We start from the raw sequence: 21,999 nt of genomic DNA on the forward strand, positions 1-21,999 counted from the left end.
TAATGGACGCCAGCGTCAACGGAGTGGGTGCCGCCATCATGAGTGATTGAGTTAGACGGCTTTTTTCTTACTATTCCCCTTCCCTCTACTGTCCTCTGAGGATGATCCCTTTCCCATTTTACCTTCAGAATTGGGGCAACTTCTCTTTAACGAAATTGAGGTATCCATATTATTATTGGCCCCCAAGGACCCACCCGGACCACCCTCTCCTTCATCCTTGTCTCCTGACTCTGAGTCAGTCTCCCACTCTGAGGACCCAGCATCCCCAGAGGATAGAGACTCGGCGCCCCCTGCAGGCTGCTCCGCCGCCACCTCCAGAACCCCACCCTCAGCCCCTCCTTCCGAGGAGGCGATCTCATCGAGGGTGAGGAACTGGTTGGAAAGCTCAACCAGAGGGGAGGAAGTTTTCCCTTCCTTAGGTACCTTAGATAGGCCGCGTTTTTTCTTTTTCTGCTTGCGCTTATTTTCTAGCCAAATCCTGTTATCCTCATCCATACTCTCATAATGGGAGGACGTGGAGGACATGGCACCTTTCTCGCGCTCCATCCTCCTGACCTCCTCATCCAACTCATCATCCCTCAGGGCCTCAGTAGCAAGACCAGCCTCTGAGGAAGGAACAAGGGTCACCCCAGCAACCTGAAGCTTCCCCAGGTCTCTCCTTTTTTGTCTGGCTTCAAGCCGCCTTAACTGAGAAGGTGACTTATTCTTACTTTTCTTCACAGGCCCCTCAGCTCCTCCACCTCTGCTGGTACCTTCCCCAGCAGAAGCAACCTCATGGCTCTCCTCCACTGGGGTCACAACCGCATTGGCAAAGGAGCGAGGACAACGGCTGAAAGGGTGACCGAGCTCACCACACAGGTTACACCTAATGTCCTTACAGGATGCAGCGAGATGACCTAGCCCACCACACAAAGCGCACTTCTGCACTTGGCAGCTGGCGCTAAAGTGTGTGGGGTCACCGCACCTGTGACAGACCTTCGGCTGCCCCTGGTAGAAAATCAGGATTCTGTCCCGCCCAAGAAAGGCTGAAGAGGGAATGTGGGCGACTGTGCCGCCTGAACACTTCAACTTCATCATGAAGGTCCAGGCTCCAGACCAAATGCCAAATTCATCGCGGTTTTTCTGAGGTACCTGAACTACTTCGCCATAACGACTGAGCCAAGTCATGATGTCCATGCAAGAAAGTGACTCATTACGGGTCAAAACGGTCACTTTCTTGACTGCGTTTTGGCGAGACACTGCTTGCACAGCAAAGTCTCGCCAGCCAGGCTCGTTCTTTGCCAGCTCATAATTCGACCAGAAGAGCTCTAAGCCCTCCGGCCGAACAAAGCTGACATCGAACTCCGGAGTACCATAAGGATGTATCAGGGCAAAGATGTCACTAGCCTTGAAGTTCATCTTCAGGAGGAGCTCCACCACCCTTGACCTGGGTGGGCATGCGTCACTGCCCCTCCAGCGAAGACGAACCACATTCCTACGGGCAGCTCCGGGCCCGGTTGTGGGTAAAGACCATACAGTCTCTCCCCCCCTTTGCTCTTGGAAGGCTGCCAGGCCATGCCTGTCTGTCCAGAAGGACAGATCAACCTCTCTCCCCTCTACATTGATTGACTTTTCCCCTCTCCTGAGAGCCTCCAGAAGACGCCTTTGCAAAACGTGATTCCCAGAGCCAGGAGACAAGGAGTTAACCCCACTTGCCCCAGCGGTGACACTCGCATAGCTCCTTATGGGAGCGGCCACCACTGGGGGTGCAGATGGACCAGCACTCACACCAGGATCCCCCTCGGCACCATTCACCACCCCAACATTCACCACACTATGTGCATTACTGCCTCGCTTCCTTGCATCACTCACACCAGCTGGGCCAGGAGGACCTGGGGTTGCCTCAGCGTCACTGGACACTGGGGGTAGAGCCACCTCCATAGCTGATACAGCCTGAGAAGAGGCAGCTCCAACCCCGATCTTATTTGTGCCCTCTGCCTCATTGGCATTAACCCCTTGTTGTCCCACAGTTTTTTTAATGTTTGTGCATCGCTGCTCGCTGGCTGCTAGAGGCCGCTTGTCCTTATAAATTCCAGATAGTCTCTTTGTCCCATTCATATCTCCAGGGTCTGATGTTCCAATACAGAATAACACGTTTCCTGCGCTTTTTAATGCAGGCTGCACCGGATGCTTGGGAGGCGCTGCACTACAAGCCCCAGCAGCCCCATCACACTGCCACCGCCGCTCACCGGAGCTAGCAGCAGCCACAGTGCTAGGGACTACAGGAGCCACCGCCACTGCCCCTGGCACTGGGCCACCCCCCCCTCCCAGTGGGGGGCAGCGCACAGTACCAGGACTTGCTGGATCGCCCTCACTGTCCGGCCTTTCGGCCGATGCCTTCCCTGCACCATCCTTGCTACTACAAACAAGGCTGGTGCTCTGCGCCATGATAGAACGTGGCTTTGCAATCTCCCCGCACCCTGGCACCGAGTCCACTGCAGGATTCGTGCTGGGCTGGGTAACGGGGCCTACACGACAGGCTGGCACTGCTGCCCGCCCGGAGGGAACAGGGAGGGGACGAAACACCAGATTCACCTCCTGAGACGCCTTGGTCTTCCTGGCTCTCTTCTTTCTCTTTAGGTCGTCATCTGGCATATCATCGCCGAAGGAAAAGTTCTGGAGGTGAACTGGGGACTCAAGCTGACGGATCTGAGCCATTAGCGCCCCCCCCTGGCCGCTGTCATCACTTTCCTCCTCCAGGTTGGCAGAGCCGCAGCCTGATGGTAATGGCGCTTGCTCTGCAGGCAGCCTGTCGTGCGAGGCCTGCTGGTGTTGGCGCAGGCCACCAGACGGACACGGCAGGTCTTCCTCATCCTCCTCATCATCGCCATCATCCGCCTGGATCTGAAGCCCCTTTTGCTTTCTCAGCTGCTCCAGGCGCATTTCCTCAAACCGGGCGCCGTTTTCCAACTTTTCGCGGAACGGACCGCTGTGCTCGCGGATAAGATGTCGCTTCTCCTGCAGAGCGGTGACCTCGGCTTTTAGTCTGTCTATGGTGGTAAGTAGATCAGACTTTTTCTTTCTCTGCGTAGCCACCCCCGCTAGGGCCAAGGTCTCCCTTATCTCCTCCTGGAGCCTCCTCAGCGCCTTGCCAGCTTCCTCGTACTCACGGAGGTGCTCAGCAATCCGGGAGCCATAGATGGTAGCAGACTCCCGGGCCTTAAGATCACCCCATGCCTTTTGCACACCTCCGTGAGCACCCAGCTTTTCAGCTGAACCACCCAGCTTTCCCGCACAGTCACTCAGCTTTCCAGGAGGAGCACTCAGGCTGATGTTACTTGCCTTGATCTTCTGTGATCTGGAGACCTTGCAGCTTCCCTGGGTCTTGGGGGTGGCAGCCGAGGTCACATCGCTGCGTCCTTGGCTCCGGGCAGATCTTCTTACCCCCTCCGCTTTGGCCGGCAACTGGCTTCTCCTGCCCCCCGCCGGCCTGGTCCGGGAGGCAGAAGCCTGGGATTTTCCTGGCTCACTCATCCCAGAAACCTACTCCCTCCCTGGGGAGGAGAGAGCAGGCCTGGGTGGATTGGTCTTCCACCAGGTGGTGCAGGAGCTCAGTCACAGACAACCACACCCGTCAGCAGTTCACAGGGGAATGAGCCAGCACGAACTATTCTGCTGCTGGTGCAGTCATTGTGTACATACATGACATTACTTATCCTGTACTGATCCTGAGTTACATCCTGTATTATACCCCAGAGCTGCACTCACTATTCTGCTGCTGGTGCAATCACTGTGTACATACATGACATTACTTATCCTGTACTGATCCTGAGTTACATCCTGTATTATACTCCAGAGCTGCACTCACTATTCTGCTGCTGGTGCAGTCACTGTGTACATACATGACATTACTTATCCTGTACTGATCCTGAGTTACATCCTGTATTATACCCCAGAGCTGCACTCACTATTCTGCTGCTGGTGCAGTCACTGTGTACATACATGACATTACTGATCCTGTACTGATCCTGAGTTACATCCTGTATTATACCCCAGAGCTGCACTCACTATTCTGCTGCTGATGCAGTCACTGTGTACATACATGACATTACTTATCCTGTACTGATCCTGAGTTACATCCTGTATTATACCCCAGAGCTGCACTCACTATTCTGCTGCTGGTGCAGTCACTGTGTACATACATGACATTACTTATCCTGTACTGATCCTGAGTTACATCCTGTATTATACTCCAGAGCTGCACTCACTATTCTGCTGCTGATGCAGTCACTGTGTACATACATGACATTACTTATCCTGTACTGATCCTGAGTTACATCCTGTATTATACCCCAGAGCTGCACTCACTATTCTGCTGCTGGTGCAGTCACTGTGTACATACATGACATTACTTATCCTGTACTGATCCTGAGTTACATCCTGTATTATACTCCAGAGCTGCACTCACTATTCTGCTGGAGCAGTCACTGTGTACATACATGACATTACTTATCCTGTACTGATCCTGAGTTACATCCTGTATTATACCCCAGAGCTGCACTCACTATTCTGCTGCTGGTGCAGTCACTGTGTACATACATGACATTACTTATCCTGTGCTGATCCTGAGTTACATCCTGTATTATACCCCAGAGCTGCACTCACTATTCTGCTGCTGGTGCAGTCACTGTGTACATACATGACATTACTTATCCTGTACTGATCCTGAGTTACATCCTGTATTATACTCCAGAGCTGCACTCACTATTCTGCTGCTGGTGCAGTCACTGTGTACATACATGACATTACTTATCCTGTACTGATCCTGAGTTACATCCTGTATTATACCCCAGAGCTGCACTCACTATTCTGCTGCTGGTGCAGTCACTGTGTACATACATGACATTACTTATCCTGTACTGATCCTGAGTTACATCCTGTATTATACCCCAGAGCTGCACTCACTATTCTGCTGCTGGTGCAGTCACTGTGTACATACATGACATTACTTATCCTGTACTGATCCTGAGTTACATCCTGTATTATACTCCAGAGCTGCACTCACTATTCTGCTGCGGGTGCAGTCACTGTGTACATACATGACATTACTTATCCTGTACTGATCCTGAGTTACATCCTGTATTATACCCCAGAGCTGCACTCACTATTCTGCTGCTGGTGCAGTCACTGTGTACAGACATGACATTACTTATCCTGTACTGATCCTGAGTTACATCCTGTATTATACCCCAGAGCTGCACTCACTATTCTGCTGCTGGTGCAGTCACTGTGTACATACATGACATTACTTATCCTGTACTGATCCTGAGTTACATCCTGTATTATACCCCAGAGCTGCACTCACTATTCTGCTGCTGGTGCAGTCACTGTGTACATACATGACATTACTTATCCTGTACTGATCCTGAGTTACATCCTGTATTATACCCCAGAGCTGCACTCACTATTCTGCTGCTGGTGCAGTCACTGTGTACATACATGACATTACTTATCCTGTACTGATCCTGAGTTACATCCTGTATTATACCCCAGAGCTGCACTCACTATTCTGCTGCTGGTGCAGTCACTGTGTACAGACATGACATTACTTATCCTGTACTGATCCTGAGTTACATCCTGTATTATACCCCAGAGCTGCACTCACTATTCTGCTGCTGGTGCAGTCACTGTGTACATACATGACATTACTTATCCTGTACTGATCCTGAGTTACATCCTGTATTATACCCCAGAGCTGCACTCACTATTCTGCTGCTGGTGCAGTCACTGTGTACATACATGACATTACTTATCCTGTACTGATCCTGAGTTACATCCTGTATTATACTCCGGAGCTGCACTCACTATTCTGTTGGTGGAGTCACAGGGGCACATGTAACAAACTTGCCTTTTTCTTTAATTTTTGAGACTTTTCATGGTGCAGTTTCCCTTCAGAGTGCCACAATTTATTCAGCGTTCCCTGAGTTATCGCCTGATTACACTTTTGAAAGCTGTGACATTTTTTTAAAAAGGCGCACATTTTGGCACAAATCTACGGCTGCCCCTGAACAGGCATAGAAATTAGCTTAGAACTGATTGCGACTTTTGGAGTCTTTTTGCGGTTTTTACTTTTGAAAGTCGCACATTTCCTAAAATTTTTTAAAACACACAGACAAAGCCAGAGTGATGATACATGTGCCACATTGCGCATATAATTGCCAACATTGTTGGACTAAGTGTCACTGGACCAGATAACATAAAGCAATGATATCACTGAGCTAATGCTGTAGGTCAGCAGCTCCTCCAAGACTTTGGTATTTTGTTTTTTTTCTTAAATCCTTAATTGAAGGAAATCTGAGGTGTGTCCCTTTAAAGCTTCCATTTATAGACTTTAATGCATTAAAGGGGCTGAGCAGCTGCAGGTGCGGAGATAAGAAGCAGTTTTGGTGGAAAGGTCCTTCCTCACTGATAAGATAAGGCAGGTTCACCTATATGTACTTATAGAGAAGGAAACTCAATATCGCAGCTTCCTGCATCTATACTACAAGGGGTCTTAGCACTGCTGAGCAGCTGTTACTATGGGTCAGTACAACAGACATATGCTGGGTTCCTCGTAGTAGGCCGGATGGAGTAGAATCCTGATGACTAATCACCAGTCTATGCTGGGACTTGTAGTTGCAGAGAATGACATCATAGCCGGGGTGCACACATGACTGCTGTACACGTCTGCACGGTGTGACCCGGTTTCTGGAAAGCAGGACGTTCTCAGTATAATAATGGTTGGGCGCGGATCCAGATCTAGATCCGGTTGGATGGAGAAGTGGTGTAGGGTTCACAGGGCGGCTCTGTGGCTGTAGGGTGGAAGGCAGGTGACGTGAAGGCTACACAATACGAACAATGGAGTAAGTAAATATACACGATACCTGGATACACAACGAATTACGCTGCATGATAAAATCTTCTTCAGCTTTCTGCGACCTTGTTGTTTCAATTCAGCCCTATTTCCAAGACCTCTGCTCTGTCAGTGAATGAGTGAAATCCACGATTAATCAAGAACCAAAAATGTAACTATTAACCTGGTTTGTTACAATGTATCAGTGCAGGAAAGATGGTGTATAACCAAGTCAAGACTATTTACAATAATCACAATGGCCAGTACATATAATTTGGCTCGGAAATCTGATCCGAAGTTTCTGTTCATTGCCAAAAAGCACAGATCTTGAAAAAGGAGAACAATGGGAACACAAAGTCTATTAGAAAGCTGCAGATTGTACAAATGACACATTCTATGTACATAAGACTGGACTACTAGTCCCGGCAGCTGCAGAGGTTGTGCATGGAGGGAACTGGGTCACCAAATAATTTATTGTCTTTTAAACAATTTGAACACAATGGCGCCGTGACACAAAATCACTGAGGTGGAGCGGACAAGGTCACATCTATGGTTACAATCCATGGATTAATGTTTAAATCAAGATATGCAAGTACATGTATGTATATCCTGAGGCTTCCAGCGAGGTATGAGGTTCACTGTACCTCCACAATGTCACTGATACTAATGTATTCATACATTCAATTGACAATCAGGAATAATTGACATTTAAGGGGATGACTAGGAATTATATCCTGCACATAGGCCTTCAATTATAATTCCATGACAACCCCTTTAAAGGAGGGAATGGCATAAAATATATTAAAAACCCCCAATGCTCTCTTGATTAACCCCTGCAGATCACCATCATGTAAGTGCTGATTCTGCACAAGTCTTGCTGACGTGCCCTCGGCCACGTGGTGGCTCTGTGGCCGTGCCACACTGAGAGCCTGTGCTTGATTATGACCAAGCACCACATCTGCCCGGAGCTTGCATGCTCTCCCACTCTCTGCTGGTTTCTCCAGGTACTTTGATTCTCTACACGTCAAGAGGTTTAGACTAAGATAAAATTACACGGATAGGGGCTTTGGTACAGACACTTGTGATTCCCACTACCTCTGCAGCATCTTCAGACTCCAGAGTGACGCTAGTGGAAGCAGTTCAGCAAATCACTGGCCACGATGTATCACTACTCCGACCAGTGACCGGATGAGCGGCCTCTTCTAGCATTTTCTGTGGAGTCGGTAGATGCCAATGTGGTCCAGTGCAGTAGGAAACAGAGCAGGGGATAGATCTGGCAATCATGTCAGGTTCTTCTGTACTGGTTGTTAAGAAAGCACCTGGTTTGAGGAGTCAGGACGATGCCCACTCCTGGGAAGATACTCCTGCACAGTGTAACGGCCTGTGAAGGGCTCTGGTAACGCCCCTGATAAGTGTCCCTAGTTTATCATGCTTCATTTTGATGGCATATTTCCTTTATGTGCACTTAGGGTCCCTAAATCCACATATGCTAAATCCACCTCTTGCAGGGAGAATAGGTGCTGGGGTGAGGCAGGGGAATGGGAGAAGTATGTGACTATTTTTAGTGGACCACCATAGAGCTCCTATACATGTACATTTCTAAGTAGCATTTTGAGTCCTTTTGATGATCAAGTTCATTACAAATGTTTTGTGTAATCCTGCAGTGGCCTTGTGCCATACATTCTACCATCACCCCTGAGGCCAGTGATTGTCAGCAGCGGTCTTATGATATATATTCTACCATCACCCCTGAGGCCAGTGCTTGTCAGCAGCGGTCTTATGGTATATATTCTACCATCAGCCCTGAGGCCAGTGCTTGTCAGCAGTGGCCTTGTGCCATACATTCTACCATCAGCCCTGAGGCCAGTGATTGTCAGCAGCGGTCTTATGATATATATTCTACCATCACCCCTGAGGCCAGTGCTTGTCAGCAGCGGTCTTATGATATATATTCTACCATCACCCCTGAGGCCAGTGCTTGTCAGCAGCGGTCTTATGATATATATTCTACCATCACCCCTGAGGCCAGTGCTTGTCAGCAGCGGTCTTATGGTATATATTCTACCATCACCCCTGAGGCCAGTGCTTGTCAGCAGCGGTCTTATGATATATATTCTACCATCACCCCTGAGGCCAGTGATTATCAGCAGCGGTCTTATGATATATATTCTACCATCACCCCTGAGGCCAGTGATTGTCAGCAGCGGTCTTATGGTATATATTCTACCATCACCCCTGAGGCCAGTGCTTGTCAGCGACGGTCTTATGGTATATATTCTACCATCACCCCTGAGGCCAGTGATTATCAGCAGCGGTCTTATGGTATATATTCTACCATCACCCCTGAGGCCAGTGCTTGTCAGCAGCGGTCTTATGGTATATATTCTACCATCACCCCTGAGGCCAGTGCTTGTCAGCAGCGGTCTTATGATATATATTCTACCATCACCCCTGAGGCCAGTGCTTGTCAGCAGCGGTCTTATGATATATATTCTACCATCACCCCTGAGGCCAGTGCTTGTCAGCAGCGGTCTTATGATATATATTCTACCATCACCCCTGAGGCCAGTGCTTGTCAGCAGTGGTCTTATGATATATATTCTACCATCACGCCTGAGGCCAGTGCTTGTCAGCAGCGGTCTTATGGTATATATTCTACCATCACCCCTGAGGCCAGTGCTTGTCAGCAGCGGTCTTATGGTATATATTCTACCATCACCCCTGAGGCCAGTGCTTGTCAGCAGTGGTCTTATGATATATATTCTACCATCACCCCTGAGGCCAGTGCTTGTCAGCAGCGGTCTTATGGTATATATTCTACCATCACCCCTGAGGCCAGTGCTTGTCAGCAGCGGTCTTATGATATATATTCTACCATCACCCCTGAGGCCAGTGCTTGTCAGCAGCGGTCTTATGATATATATTCTACCATCGCCCCTGAGGCCAGTGCTTGTCAGCAGCGGTCTTATGATATATATTCTACCATCAACCCTGAGGCCAGTGCTTGTCAGCAGCGGTCTTATGATATATATTCTACCATCACCCCTGAGGCCAGTGATTGTCAGCAGCGGTCTTATGATATATATTCTACAGTCACTCCTGGGGCCAGTGATTATCAGCAGCGGTCTTATGATATATATTCTACCATCACCCCTGAGGCCAGTGCTTGTCAGCAGCGGTCTTATGATATATATTCTACAGTCACTCCTGGGGCCAGTGATTATCAGCAGCGGTCTTATGATATATATTCTACCATCACCCCTGAGGCCAGTGATTATCAGCAGCGGTCTTATGATATATATTCTACCATCACCCCTGAGGCCAGTGCTTGTCAGCAGTGGTCTTATGGTATATATTCTACCATCACCCCTGAGGCCAGTGCTTGTCAGCAGCGGTCTTATGATATATATTCTACCATCACCCCTGAGGCCAGTGCTTGTCAGCAGCGGTCTTATGATATATATTCTACCATCACCCCTGAGGCCAGTGCTTGTCAGCAGTGGTCTTATGATATATATTCTACAGTCACTCCTGGGGCCAGTGATTATCAGCAGCGGTCTTATGATATATATTCTACCATCACCCCTGAGGCCAGTGATTGTCAGCAGCGGTCTTATGGTATATATTCTACCATCACCCCTGAGGCCAGTGCTTGTCAGCAGTGGTCTTATGGTATATATTCTACCATCACCCCTGAGGCCAGTGCTTGTCAGCAGCGGTCTTATGATATATATTCTACCATCACCCCTGAGGCCAGTGCTTGTCAGCAGCGGTCTTATGATATATATTACAGTCACTCCTGGGGCCAGTGATTATCAGCAGTGGTAACATGGGTGGACACACAGGGACTCCTCTTGTGGGACTGGAGTTGCAGGGATTTATCAGCTTTTCTATTTGATGCCATTTCCTCCTGAGCCGATTTTATGAAGCCAAAAGAAAACCCCTTGCCAGGGCCTCTTCCGGGCACTTCTGTGTAGGTTATGGTCAGATAGGACATATAAACTGTGGATTTATAGTGCGATTTATGTCCTACTTAGAAATCTCCTAAACGTAATCTACATGGGTCTTCATCGTCTATATGTAATCTAAGCTGCTCTTCATTCGCCATGTGTGTAGTAACATCTCTACTGGAGGTTTTGCTCTGTGCTTCACGACTGGATCTCCACAGGGGGATCAGATCTTGGATCTTCAGGAGGGCTCGATGTTGCTGGTACATTGTGAGACATGGAGACAGTGCGGGCTGAGGAGGTCGGAGTCATCCCCCTGTCAAACAGAGAGCCAGGATGTAATATCTGTGAGGTGTTGACACAGCTGTGAATTGTCACCTGGAGTAGAGCGTCTGTTCTGTACGCCAACATGTACCCCTAGGACCCACCAGCCAACAGCTATAACCACAATATATACAAATGTTATTTATATGACTGCCTATAAATACACTAAGAAGAGACGCCAAGGGGCACATTTACTAAGGGCTTTTCCCCCACACGTTTGACTGTGCCCCTTCTTCTAGGTTAAAAATTGTCTGTGCCGCTATTGTGGTGCAGCCCCACTGCTTCCATGCGACACAAATTAGGGGAAGTGCCGGCGGTCGGTCAGACTGATTCGGACTGAGCGTAGTATTTAACTTGCAAATTGTGTCGCTCATCCTGTGTTAAAAGTGCACCACAAAAAAAAGATGCTGAACTCTGTCGGGCCAGCGCGGGGAAGCGACAGATTCATGACTCGCACGCTACATTATAGACTGAAATAGCACATTTAGTGAATTTTCCAGATTTCTAAGTAAACGTGCCCCTATATGTTTTTGATCATCTCTCTATTTTCCATGACTACACTTCGTGACTGGCTATACATGTGTGAGCAGAATCCACTCTCCAGGTGACAGCCAATACATCATATCCCCCCCCCCCCCCACCCCCAATGACATACCTGGGGGTTGTAGGTGGCAGAGCGATGACACGAGGGCGGGTGGTAAGAACGACTTCTCCGCGATTGGCTTCGGTCATTATGTTCTGAAGTGTGTTCTCCAGTATGGCCTCCACGAGTTGGCTGAACATTGGTGTCCTGGAAAATAGTGAAGTTCAGAATATTGAATAGTCGGTACAGTAATCAGTACAATAATCAGTGGATCACTGTGCACAAAGGGTTAATTGCCTATTAGGTAATTCTGAGTTAGTACAGTGAACCCTCTCAGGATCCTCAACTCAAATACTGTCTGTAAGTAGTGACTCTCGCTCTGGAGGACCTGCTTTGTCCACTGATATATGGGTTATATAGATGGATGTGGTGTAATGCTTAGTTTGCCCTCTGGGGGTGCTGCAGCGAAATAGAACAACAAGTGTTTTCCCTGTAGATCACCAGGGGTCACAGTAGAGGGACAGTTTGTGATCAGTGAAATTGCAAGGGGCAATTATCACTTGTAAGTGAAGAGTCAGATTCAGGTCAATATGAGCAAATATCTGTGATACCAAATTGAGCTTTTATAAAGCACAAAGCCAGATGTCGTTATCTACAGTCTCAGTGAATAAAGAGAACACGTCCCAAGCGGGTGACTCTATCCTGTGACACTGTATTTGTCCAGTGCTGTATGAAGATGATCTGTATATGTGGAGCTGATCTCATGGCGCCTTGTGCCGTCTCCCTGGTGACTTGTAGCAGCGAGGATCAGTGACATCAGGAGGTGGCACAAGTCACGGGCTCACTGTACTCCTGATACAACAGGATGGTAGCACAAGTCCTGGAAATGGATCATCTACCTGCCTACGTTATCAAAGACAGGGCAGGCACTTCTTGTTTAAAGGGTCCCCAAATAACCCTGCTAAGGAGTTGTGGCTGGTAATACCCTTAATCAGAGTGCACATATATGTGATTTTATAGGGTCTCCCTGTGACACTGCTTATCTAAAGGGGCAGAAAAATTTATACCAGGAAGATATGAACCTGCTGGAGGAATCATCAGACTGTACACTAACAGCAGATCCCCAGAAACCCAACAACATATATTAGAGTTAATCTACATTCACACTGATGTGTGCCCACCATACCGTAGCACGGCGGGCACATGTCGGCGCCGGGGAGAGGAGGAGGAGCGCTGCTCACCCCTGTCCTTCTCCATAAAGGAACACGGCCCTTTATGGGGGACGTATTTACGTCTCCCATACATTCGTGTGAAAGTCGCCTTAGAAAGGAATTTTCAGCTTTGAAGATCTTTTCTCCTACTCAGATCTATCTAGGTGGCTCTTACCCCCACCCCAGTTGTTACACATCTCATATCCAGAACTGTACAGATGGCCGTAATACGTAATGTCCTATATGATTACATATGCGCCCAGTAATATATCTCATATCGGTCTATATACAGTGGATTTGTGGATTACGTGTAACTTGGTCTGCAAGTGTTTTATAAGACAAGCTTGCATTTTAGAAAAACTGTAACTTTACAAGCAAAATTTCCTAATACAAGCATTATGTGAGCCCCTTCCGCCCTCTGTACTGTACTGTACCTCCCTCGCTCACACAGTATGGAAGAAGTAGAAGAAATAAAGGAGTAGACGTTGTACAACATGTGACTAAATACTTTTGGGCTTTAGAACGAATCGTCTGCATTTCAATTATTTCCTTTGGGAAAACTTGCTGGGATTACAAGCACATTCCCGGGACGATCCATGGTTAACTGTGTCTATCTAGCTATTTTACAGACACCAATAGCTGATAAATTGCTGCTTGTTATAAATTAACTATGACTGACCTAAAATGCAACAGCTTGACTAAAGAGGAAGATTGTAAAATTAATATTTATCTAAGATTTTATAGTATGAGAAATGTTATATGTATGACACATACACCTGTTTACACCTACAAGCAGAATAGAGACAGGGTCCAGTCCATCTGTTGCTGCACAAGTATATACACGCAGGGATCCGTGATATGGAGTTAGAGTGCCCCCTGGTGGTGAGCACGAGTTGACTAACTGATAATATATCACTGGTTAATAGTTAATAAGTCTATATTTGGGATAGGTGATCAATATCAGACTGGTGGGGGCCTGATGCTGAGTAACGGTTGGGGCTATGACACTATGACCTCTTCACTGTGTACAACTTCACAAACTTCTATGAAAGACAAATCCATAAGACGGCAAAGTGGATGAGTCCTAAGGCCTCATGCACACGACTGCTATAGGGGCCGTGATCTGGCCGCAACATTTGTAGCCAGATCACGGTCCCCCTAGAGGTAAATGCACCAGATCACGGTGCCACCAAGCTTTCTATGGAGAGGGGTGAGTAGCGCTTACCCCTCCACTCTCCTGTAGCCGGCCTTGTGCTTACCCAGTTACAGGATGCAGACTGCATGAGGCCTAAGTATCATTGTGCCCAAGGGTTAGGAATATTCAAAAGTCTCTGACCCTGGGGTGCTGGAATTGTATTATCTGCACTTTACCTTTTAACCTTCTCCTTCTGTTCTCCTTGCGGCACAAGTGAAGGTTTGGTCTGGGCCTCCTCATGTGCCATGTCTGTGGGGACCACCTGGGACCCTGGTGACATCCCTTTCTCTGATCCAGGGGTACTAGATCTTGTCTGCATTGTCCCCGGTACTGTAGGACTGGAGGCATCTGCAGGAGCTGGGACAGTCTCTGTGCTGCGGATCTGGGTGAAGTAGGGTAGAGGCTCATTCTGAATCTCTGCCAGCGCTTCATGAAACTGCTTGTCGTCCAGGAGATTCCTATAGGATACACAATGTACAAGTTACAGCAAGGAGCTATAGGTGGTCATATGCTTAAAATAATATTCAGAGGCATTAAACGTGGGTCCAGGTTATTCTGCATTGGAAATATGAGCCTTGGAAACCCTCTCCTATTGTACTTCTCCCTGTAAATATTCAATGTATATAATTGTTGTAATTATTCTATACACTATAATTACCCTGCGTGTATATTGAGCAGTGTTATGTGAGATGATGAGGTTATTTAGCCCAGTTGTGTGTGACCTTTTGCTCTCTATATATTGTACAAGTCCAAACATGGAAGGAAAGCTGTGGAGTGGCATGCTGAGACTTGTAGTTTCACACCCCCTGTAAAGCCCCAGTTTGCAGGCCTTTGAGTATTTGATGGCGTAGACACATTTAGTTTCATGATTTTTGAAAATTCAATACAGAATTGTACTTTAATGGGTTGTCCCATGATTTAATGTCATCCCCTGTTCACATTATAGGAAAGAAAACATGTTGATTGGTGGGGGAATGATATCAAATGCAAACAACATGAGAACAGCCACATGACATTACCTGATGATTGAGGTCATGACGTCCCGAGCCATTTCCTGCTGTGCTGCACTCGGTTTCTCTTTGATTCTGTCCGGCTCTCCTGTTTCGGGTTGAAGGATAACTGGAGAAGGTTTTTCCATCTTCTTTTTATATGGACTAGAAAATGGATTATTACAATTCCCAGTTTAAATGCCTGATCCAGCTCAGAAATACATGAACCTACACAATTAAATGGCCTGTACATAGATTAGATCTTTACTTTATTTTTTAAATAGTAAAATGCTGTACAATGTGTACTTACATGACTTATCCTGTGCTGATCCTGAGTTACATCCTGTATTATACCCCAGAGCTGCACTCACTATTCTGCTGCTGGGGCAGTCACTGTGTACATACATGACATTACTTATCCTGTACTGATCCTGAGTTACATCCTGTATTATACTCCAGAGCTGCACTCACTATTCTGCTGGTGCAGTCACTGTGTACATACATGACATTACTTATCCTGTACTGATCCTGAGTTACATCCTGTATTATACCCCAGAGCTGCACTCACTATTCTGCTGCTGGTGCAGTCACTGTGTACATACATGACATTACTTATCCTGTACTGATCCTGAGTTACATCCTGTATTATACTCCAGAGCTGCACTCACTATTCTGCTGCTGGTGCAGTCACTGTGTACATACATGACATTACTTATCCTGTACTGATCCTGAGTTACATCCTGTATTATACCCCAGAGCTGCACTCGCTATTCTGCTGCTGGTGCAGTCACTGTGTACATTCATGACATTACTTATCCTGTACTGATCCTGAGTTACATCCTGTATTATACTCCAGAGCTGCACTCACTATTCTGCTGCTGGTGCAATCACTGTGTACATACATGACATTACTTATCCTGTACTGATCCTGAGTTACATCCTGTATTATACTCCAGAGCTGCACTCACTATTCTGCTGCTGGTGCAGTCACTGTGTACATACATGACATTACTTATCCTGTACTGATCCTGAGTTACATCCTGTATTATACTCCAGAGCTGCACTCACTATTCTGCTGCTGGTGTTGCAGTCACTGTGTACATACATGACATTACTTATCCTGTACTGATCCTGAGTTACATCCTGTATTATACCCCAGAGCTGCAGTCACTATTCTGCTGCTGGTGCAGTCACTGTGTACATACATGGCATTACTTATCCTGTACTGATCCTGAGTTACATCCTGTATTATACTCCAGAGCTGCACTCACTATTCTGCTGGTGCAGTCACTGTGTACATACATGACATTACTTATCCTGTACTGATCCTGAGTTACATCCTGTATTATACTCCTGAGCTGCACTCACTATTCTGCTGCTGGTGCAGTCACTGTGTACATACATGACATTACTTATCCTGTACTGATCCTGAGTTACATCCTGTATTATACTCCAGAGCTGCACTCACTATTCTGCTGCTGGTGCAGTCACTGTGTACATACATGACATTACTTATCCTGTACTGATCCTGAGTTACATCCTGTATTATACTCCAGAGCTGCACTCACTATTCTGCTGCTGGTGCAGTCACTGTGTACATACATGACATTACTTATCCTGTACTGATCCTGAGTTACATCCTGTATTATACTCCAGAGCTGCACTCACTATTCTGCTGCTGGTGCAGTCACTGTGTACATACATGACATTACTTATCCTGTACTGATCCTGAGTTACATCCTGTATTATACTCCAGAGCTGCACTCACTATTCTGCGGGAGTGAGAAGATAAGGAACACCAGACAGTTGTGTTGCAGCAGTTGTCAATGACCAAACAAATCAGAAAGGTAAAATAAAACCTTCAGTTCCTGTTTCTGAAGCAGATATAAGGGTAAAGGGGTTTCATTCAAAGTGCACTAAATTATATCTCCAAATTTTCTATGGATGTCATAACAATTCATCCAAATCATGGAAACTATGTCGGCCCCATAAGTTTATGGAACACACCTTACACTTACAATTTTCCAGGATATGAAGCGAGTCAGACGACTCCTGACCTATGAGAAGAGAAGACTGCCAAGATATTGATAGTCATCTGCTTGGTTTCCAAAATCTGGAAACACATATATAAATGTGATCCTAGTAAAAGAGGAACACTTCAGAGGAAAATTTCAGAGCTGCCTTACCGGTAGTAGTTTTATTAATGGCCATATATAGCGGGTTTGATCACAAGGAACCCCACTACTCCCACAGGGACATACAGCTCCAATGCAGACCTATAGATCTCCATGGTAACAGTCCACAAACAAACCATATTATATATATATATACACACACACACACACACACACTTTCCACCTAGAAGTATTTGTTTATTAAACCTTTTTTTCCATGTTTAGGTGTGGGTCTTCCCTTATGAGTGTGCTAGGTAATTACCCGCTGGCACCCAGAAACATCAGTTCCCTTATAACATAATAAAAGGGTAGATCTCAGTGTATAAGGACTGGATTGTCTGAAACGTCAGACAATCCGGGGCCTGGAGTTGTGGAATTTCCAGTTTTACTAGAAGACTCCATTCATTTCTGTGTGTGAAGCAATTACAGAAGATTGTGTATTCCAAGTGTCATAAAACATAAAAAAAAAATCGTACTGGTCTTGAATGGTAATTTACAGGGGGGGTCACAGCTCCAAACTAGTCACGTATTCCACCTTTAAGAATGACTGATCACTCACCGCTGCTGGAAGTGGCGTGGAAATTCATTCTGGTATTGGCTGAGAAAATCTGGAGTGTGATGGGACCTCCCGGTCACTGACAAGTGAAGCTGCAATGGAGCAGGGGGTTGGGGTCTCGCCCGGACTCTCGGAGCCTCTTTCATAGCATTGCGGTTTTCTCTGTCTCGACTGGCTGGTGCTCGGGCATAATCTGCATTCTTGATAGGTGGTAGGGTCTGTTAAAATATATAAAGGGGTGAGAAAAGTCACCGGTTTGCATTAAAAAAAATATGATGACGCCCTAGTGCCATCTAATTGATATTATTACTGTATTTAGTTGGAAAAATAAAAACATTATAAAACACTGCACATTTGTAAGGATAAAGCTGCCCCCTAGTGGTTATTTTCTTTTGGGCACAATAGGAACTAACTGGTCCGTACAATTACTGAAGAGAATGTCAAATAGCACCTTACACAAGTCATAGTTGAATATACCTTGTATCTCCTTATTTCTGCCGATTGTTGCATAGCAGGAATGATCCCGGGACCTGTGGACTGTACCGTACACTAGGACATAAACAGGTCAGAAGTAAATTTAAGTCATGAAATATGATAATAATCAATAATAATACAATCAGTGCAAAAGATTTTGGTTTCAGTCAACAAATATTTTTAAATCTTGTGTAAGATTGTTATACACTCCAGTTACATCCAAAGCAGCATTCCATAAAGATGGAGTCTACAGGAGACCTGCAGAAGGCAGTGGTGGATGTGACTATCACATAACAAATGAAGTTCCCCTACTGAGTATACATACTGTTCTCATGGTCTTTTAGGGATAGTCTCATACGTATAGACTCACCGCCGCTGCCTGACCCTTCTTATCAGTAGCTGGATGCGTAATTGCGAACTCCAATGACTGCCGCTCCTCTTCTTCTTCCCATTCTCGGAGATCTTGCTCGTACTGTGCAAGGGCTCTCTCCATAAATACCTGCACAGAAATAATGCATGACAGATGCTCCATCATAGAAGACAATGACTATTATGCAGCGCTCAGGTACTTACCTCACACACAAGTTCCAGCGTATAGAAGGAGGCCTGCTCTCCAGACTGAAGGGTGACCACAATATTGATGCTTTCCCCTGGTCGTACCACGCCAGAGAGAGGGGAGACTTGGAGACTCTGTAAAATTAAGTCAGTATAGTAAGTCTCATATGGAGAAAACGCAGTGCACCCTCTTATTCCCGCAAATATCAACAATGTTGATTTTAATGGGGTAAATATTGATTACTTATCCTTAGCATAGGTGATCAGTATAGGATTGGTAAGGTCAGTGCCATTTCAACTTCACAGGTCCATATGCCCCATATATAGAGTGGACTGTGAACATAATCTGCCATTTTGTATACACACCCTTTACATCGCAGGGTATATCCCTGTTTCTGTCAAAATTCTTACTCCACTAAAATGATGTAAGTTACTGTACCCACCTCGCTGGCATTAGGCGATGCTGCATACCATGTGAAAAAGATGGCCTGGAACTCAGAAGTGTTGTTCAAGAACACCAGCCGGCTGGATTTGCCGAAAACAGGTATATCCCCAAATGCCAATTTCTGCTGGGTCAAGTGTGGGATCTATAGGAGAAAAGCACATTGTACACATGAACACAACAGATCAAGAGTCATGGCCTCCTATGACGATCAATATCCTCACCTGACCAGGTATTGTGAGTCGGGGCACAGCTGATAATGGGGAAATTTCCTCGAATATTGCTGTGTCCCCAAGAACGCTGCGATCATAACCAATCCCTTCAAAAGTGATCAGGGCAGAGTCTCCCCCTAAAATGTGAACTGGAACAGTCACCTGTGAATAAAGGAAAATAAAGAGGTCAATACCAGGATATAACCCATAGCACGGGGCCCATAGGTGTACACAATGCCTGGAACAATTATCAGTGCAGATAAGGCTTACTGAATAAGTCCTAGCCTCCAGTGGTGAGAAGATCCATTCCACAGATGCTGTTGCTCCTGGTTGTATTTCCCCTCGGGGGTTCAGACACTGGAATATGGGGTGGTGATAGTTCTGTTCCTGAACTTCTCTTAGTGGTTCCAGTTGGATCTCATAGATTACAGCTACAGAGCCCCCGTTGTACAGCTCATAGACCTACAGATATAGAAGGAGGAGTGTGATCATATATCTCAGTTGCACCATGTGAGAAGAGGAAGATAAATTGTGCAAAGTACTTTCCAGCTGGAAATCCTATTCAAGAAGAATAATTGCCTTATATGATGTCACCCCTTATGATCACAATTCATATGGCGACACCAAATCTTATAGTAGCAGCCAGTATCGTGACAGCTCTTTCTTAAAGCATCCTACCTGTTTTGAAGGACTTGAGCTGCCAATGGCCATTGGTGTGAAGCGATGTCTTGTGGACGTGAAATGTACATAGCGTTGTTCCTTCTCTACTGTGACCCCAATAAAGTTTAGCTGGAATGGTATACAATCACATGAATGATACATGTTCTCAATATGAAGTTAACAATATATACACAGTGTCTTCAGGAAGCAGATGGTGAGTATTTAGGAAGAAGGGTCCTTGAGCCTCGTTCACACATGGATGCAGTTCAAGCACAATGGGGAGGGGCTTGGCCCGATTGCATATTCCTCCTGCATACAATTGGTAAAGAGCACCATGATTTGCACGTGTTAGTGGAATCGCATATGTGATCTTTCCAAGTCCCTCGCACCATGTGTGGATGCCGCCTACAAGCTTTTGACCTGTTAATAATGATTTGAGTTTCACGTACCAAAATCTCTCGGCCATGAGACACTTTTAACAGGACAGGCAGGCGATCAGTTCCAACAAAATCATGTCTGTGCAAGAAGAGAACACAAAAGTCAGACATCTGTAGAGTCGCATTAGCTGCCAGCATGTAACATAAATACATTTTGTGATATTACGTGCATTCAGACTGTTCTATTGGGGGTGATTAAAACAGTTGAAACCGCATCATTTTCTTGTGTTTTGGGATGCAGCTGTGTTTTTACAGGTTAAAAAAAAGAAGGACTACTTTACTTGAAGGACACCGTTCCCCAGATTTGACCCCATTATACTAGCAGCCCCTTTAGGTAGGGTGCTCCTGTATATTCTATATGACATTGTTGATGTCAGGATCCCCCATGTACCAGTGCTTCTGTCTCACTTACCTGTATGTTAGCTGCACCGTCTGCTGCTGGCCTGGGTTTAGATTCCCCGATTTGGGGCTAATGGTGAACAGTTTATTGTCCTGTATTCTCATCTGGTGAATTTCGCTGGGGTCGAACTCCCAGGTCTCAGCCCAGAATTCTAGTTCTATCTGCTGGTCCATTGGAAACAAAAAATCCCTAGAAAGGAGTAGAATATCTAAACAATTGTCATCTATTAGACTAGCTTATTAAATTCACTGACAAAACATGCAGCCGTTGCGTTTTGAAACGCAATGCAACAACTGAGGAGAGGAGATTTTCCTAATTACGTTGCTGTTAACATTCAGTTTACAAAACACTAATGTTAATGTGTAAACACAAATGTTAACAGGTCCTGCCATCCGAGAGGAATCAAAGGCTTCTCTCCAACATAAGAACACACATGTACATGGTAGATGGGGGCCGTGTGATCGATTATGCATTAGTTTTTTTAAAATGATGTGATGGAAGCAGGCAAATAGGAAGGGAAAGCATCTTAGTGACTGCAAATGGGCCAAACTCTGATGCCAATAAATTGTAGGGTCACAGAAATGGTAGGTCTTTTGGTGGGAGAAACAAAAACCAAAAACAGGCTTTTGGTGGGTGAAGAATGAAAATTGCTGAAAGAGGCTCTGTTGGTTCCAATGGGTGTCAGGACACTAAAGCTCACTGTGTATGGGGGCAGTGTAGTCACAGAGGGGTCAGAGCGCCCATGCTGACCCCTGACCACTGCTGGCTATGATAGAAAGGTGTCAGGACACAGGACATGGCAGCTCGCTGTGTATGGGGGGTGTAGTCACAGAGGGGTCAGAGCGCCCATGCTGACTCCTGACCACTGCTGGCTATGATAGAAAGGTGTCAGGACACAGGACATGGCAGCTCGCTGTGTATGGGGGGTGTAGTCACAGAGGGGTCAGAGTGCCCATGCTGACCCCTGAC

At 46.2% G+C, this 21,999-nt stretch overlaps 1 protein-coding gene across 2 annotated transcripts in view; it reads right to left on the reverse strand.

Annotated features, from left to right (window-relative positions):
* Window positions 1–10,510: 10,510 nt before the first annotated feature.
* CFAP65 (cilia and flagella associated protein 65) overlaps window positions 10,511–21,999 on the reverse strand; it is a 42,334-nt gene continuing 30,845 nt past the window's right edge. For both annotated transcript variants that reach the window (XM_072122336.1, XM_072122335.1), the window contains exons 20-33: window positions 21,043–21,219; window positions 20,643–20,709; window positions 20,212–20,322; window positions 19,804–19,995; window positions 19,546–19,695; window positions 19,323–19,466; window positions 18,898–19,014; window positions 18,695–18,823; window positions 18,328–18,399; window positions 17,854–18,068; window positions 15,151–15,285; window positions 14,308–14,589; window positions 11,798–11,932; window positions 10,511–11,134 (exon numbers count right to left, since the gene is read on the reverse strand). In XM_072122336.1, the coding sequence (XP_071978437.1) occupies window positions 11,020–11,134; window positions 11,798–11,932; window positions 14,308–14,589; window positions 15,151–15,285; window positions 17,854–18,068; window positions 18,328–18,399; window positions 18,695–18,823; window positions 18,898–19,014; window positions 19,323–19,466; window positions 19,546–19,695; window positions 19,804–19,995; window positions 20,212–20,322; window positions 20,643–20,709; window positions 21,043–21,219 (2,041 nt within the window). In that variant the 3' untranslated portion in view covers window positions 10,511–11,019. The remainder of the gene's footprint in view (window positions 11,135–11,797; window positions 11,933–14,307; window positions 14,590–15,150; window positions 15,286–17,853; window positions 18,069–18,327; window positions 18,400–18,694; window positions 18,824–18,897; window positions 19,015–19,322; window positions 19,467–19,545; window positions 19,696–19,803; window positions 19,996–20,211; window positions 20,323–20,642; window positions 20,710–21,042; window positions 21,220–21,999) is intronic.

This window comes from Engystomops pustulosus, chromosome 8, assembly GCF_040894005.1.
Source record: "Engystomops pustulosus chromosome 8, aEngPut4.maternal, whole genome shotgun sequence".
Classification (NCBI taxonomy): Eukaryota; Metazoa; Chordata; class Amphibia; order Anura; family Leptodactylidae; genus Engystomops; species Engystomops pustulosus.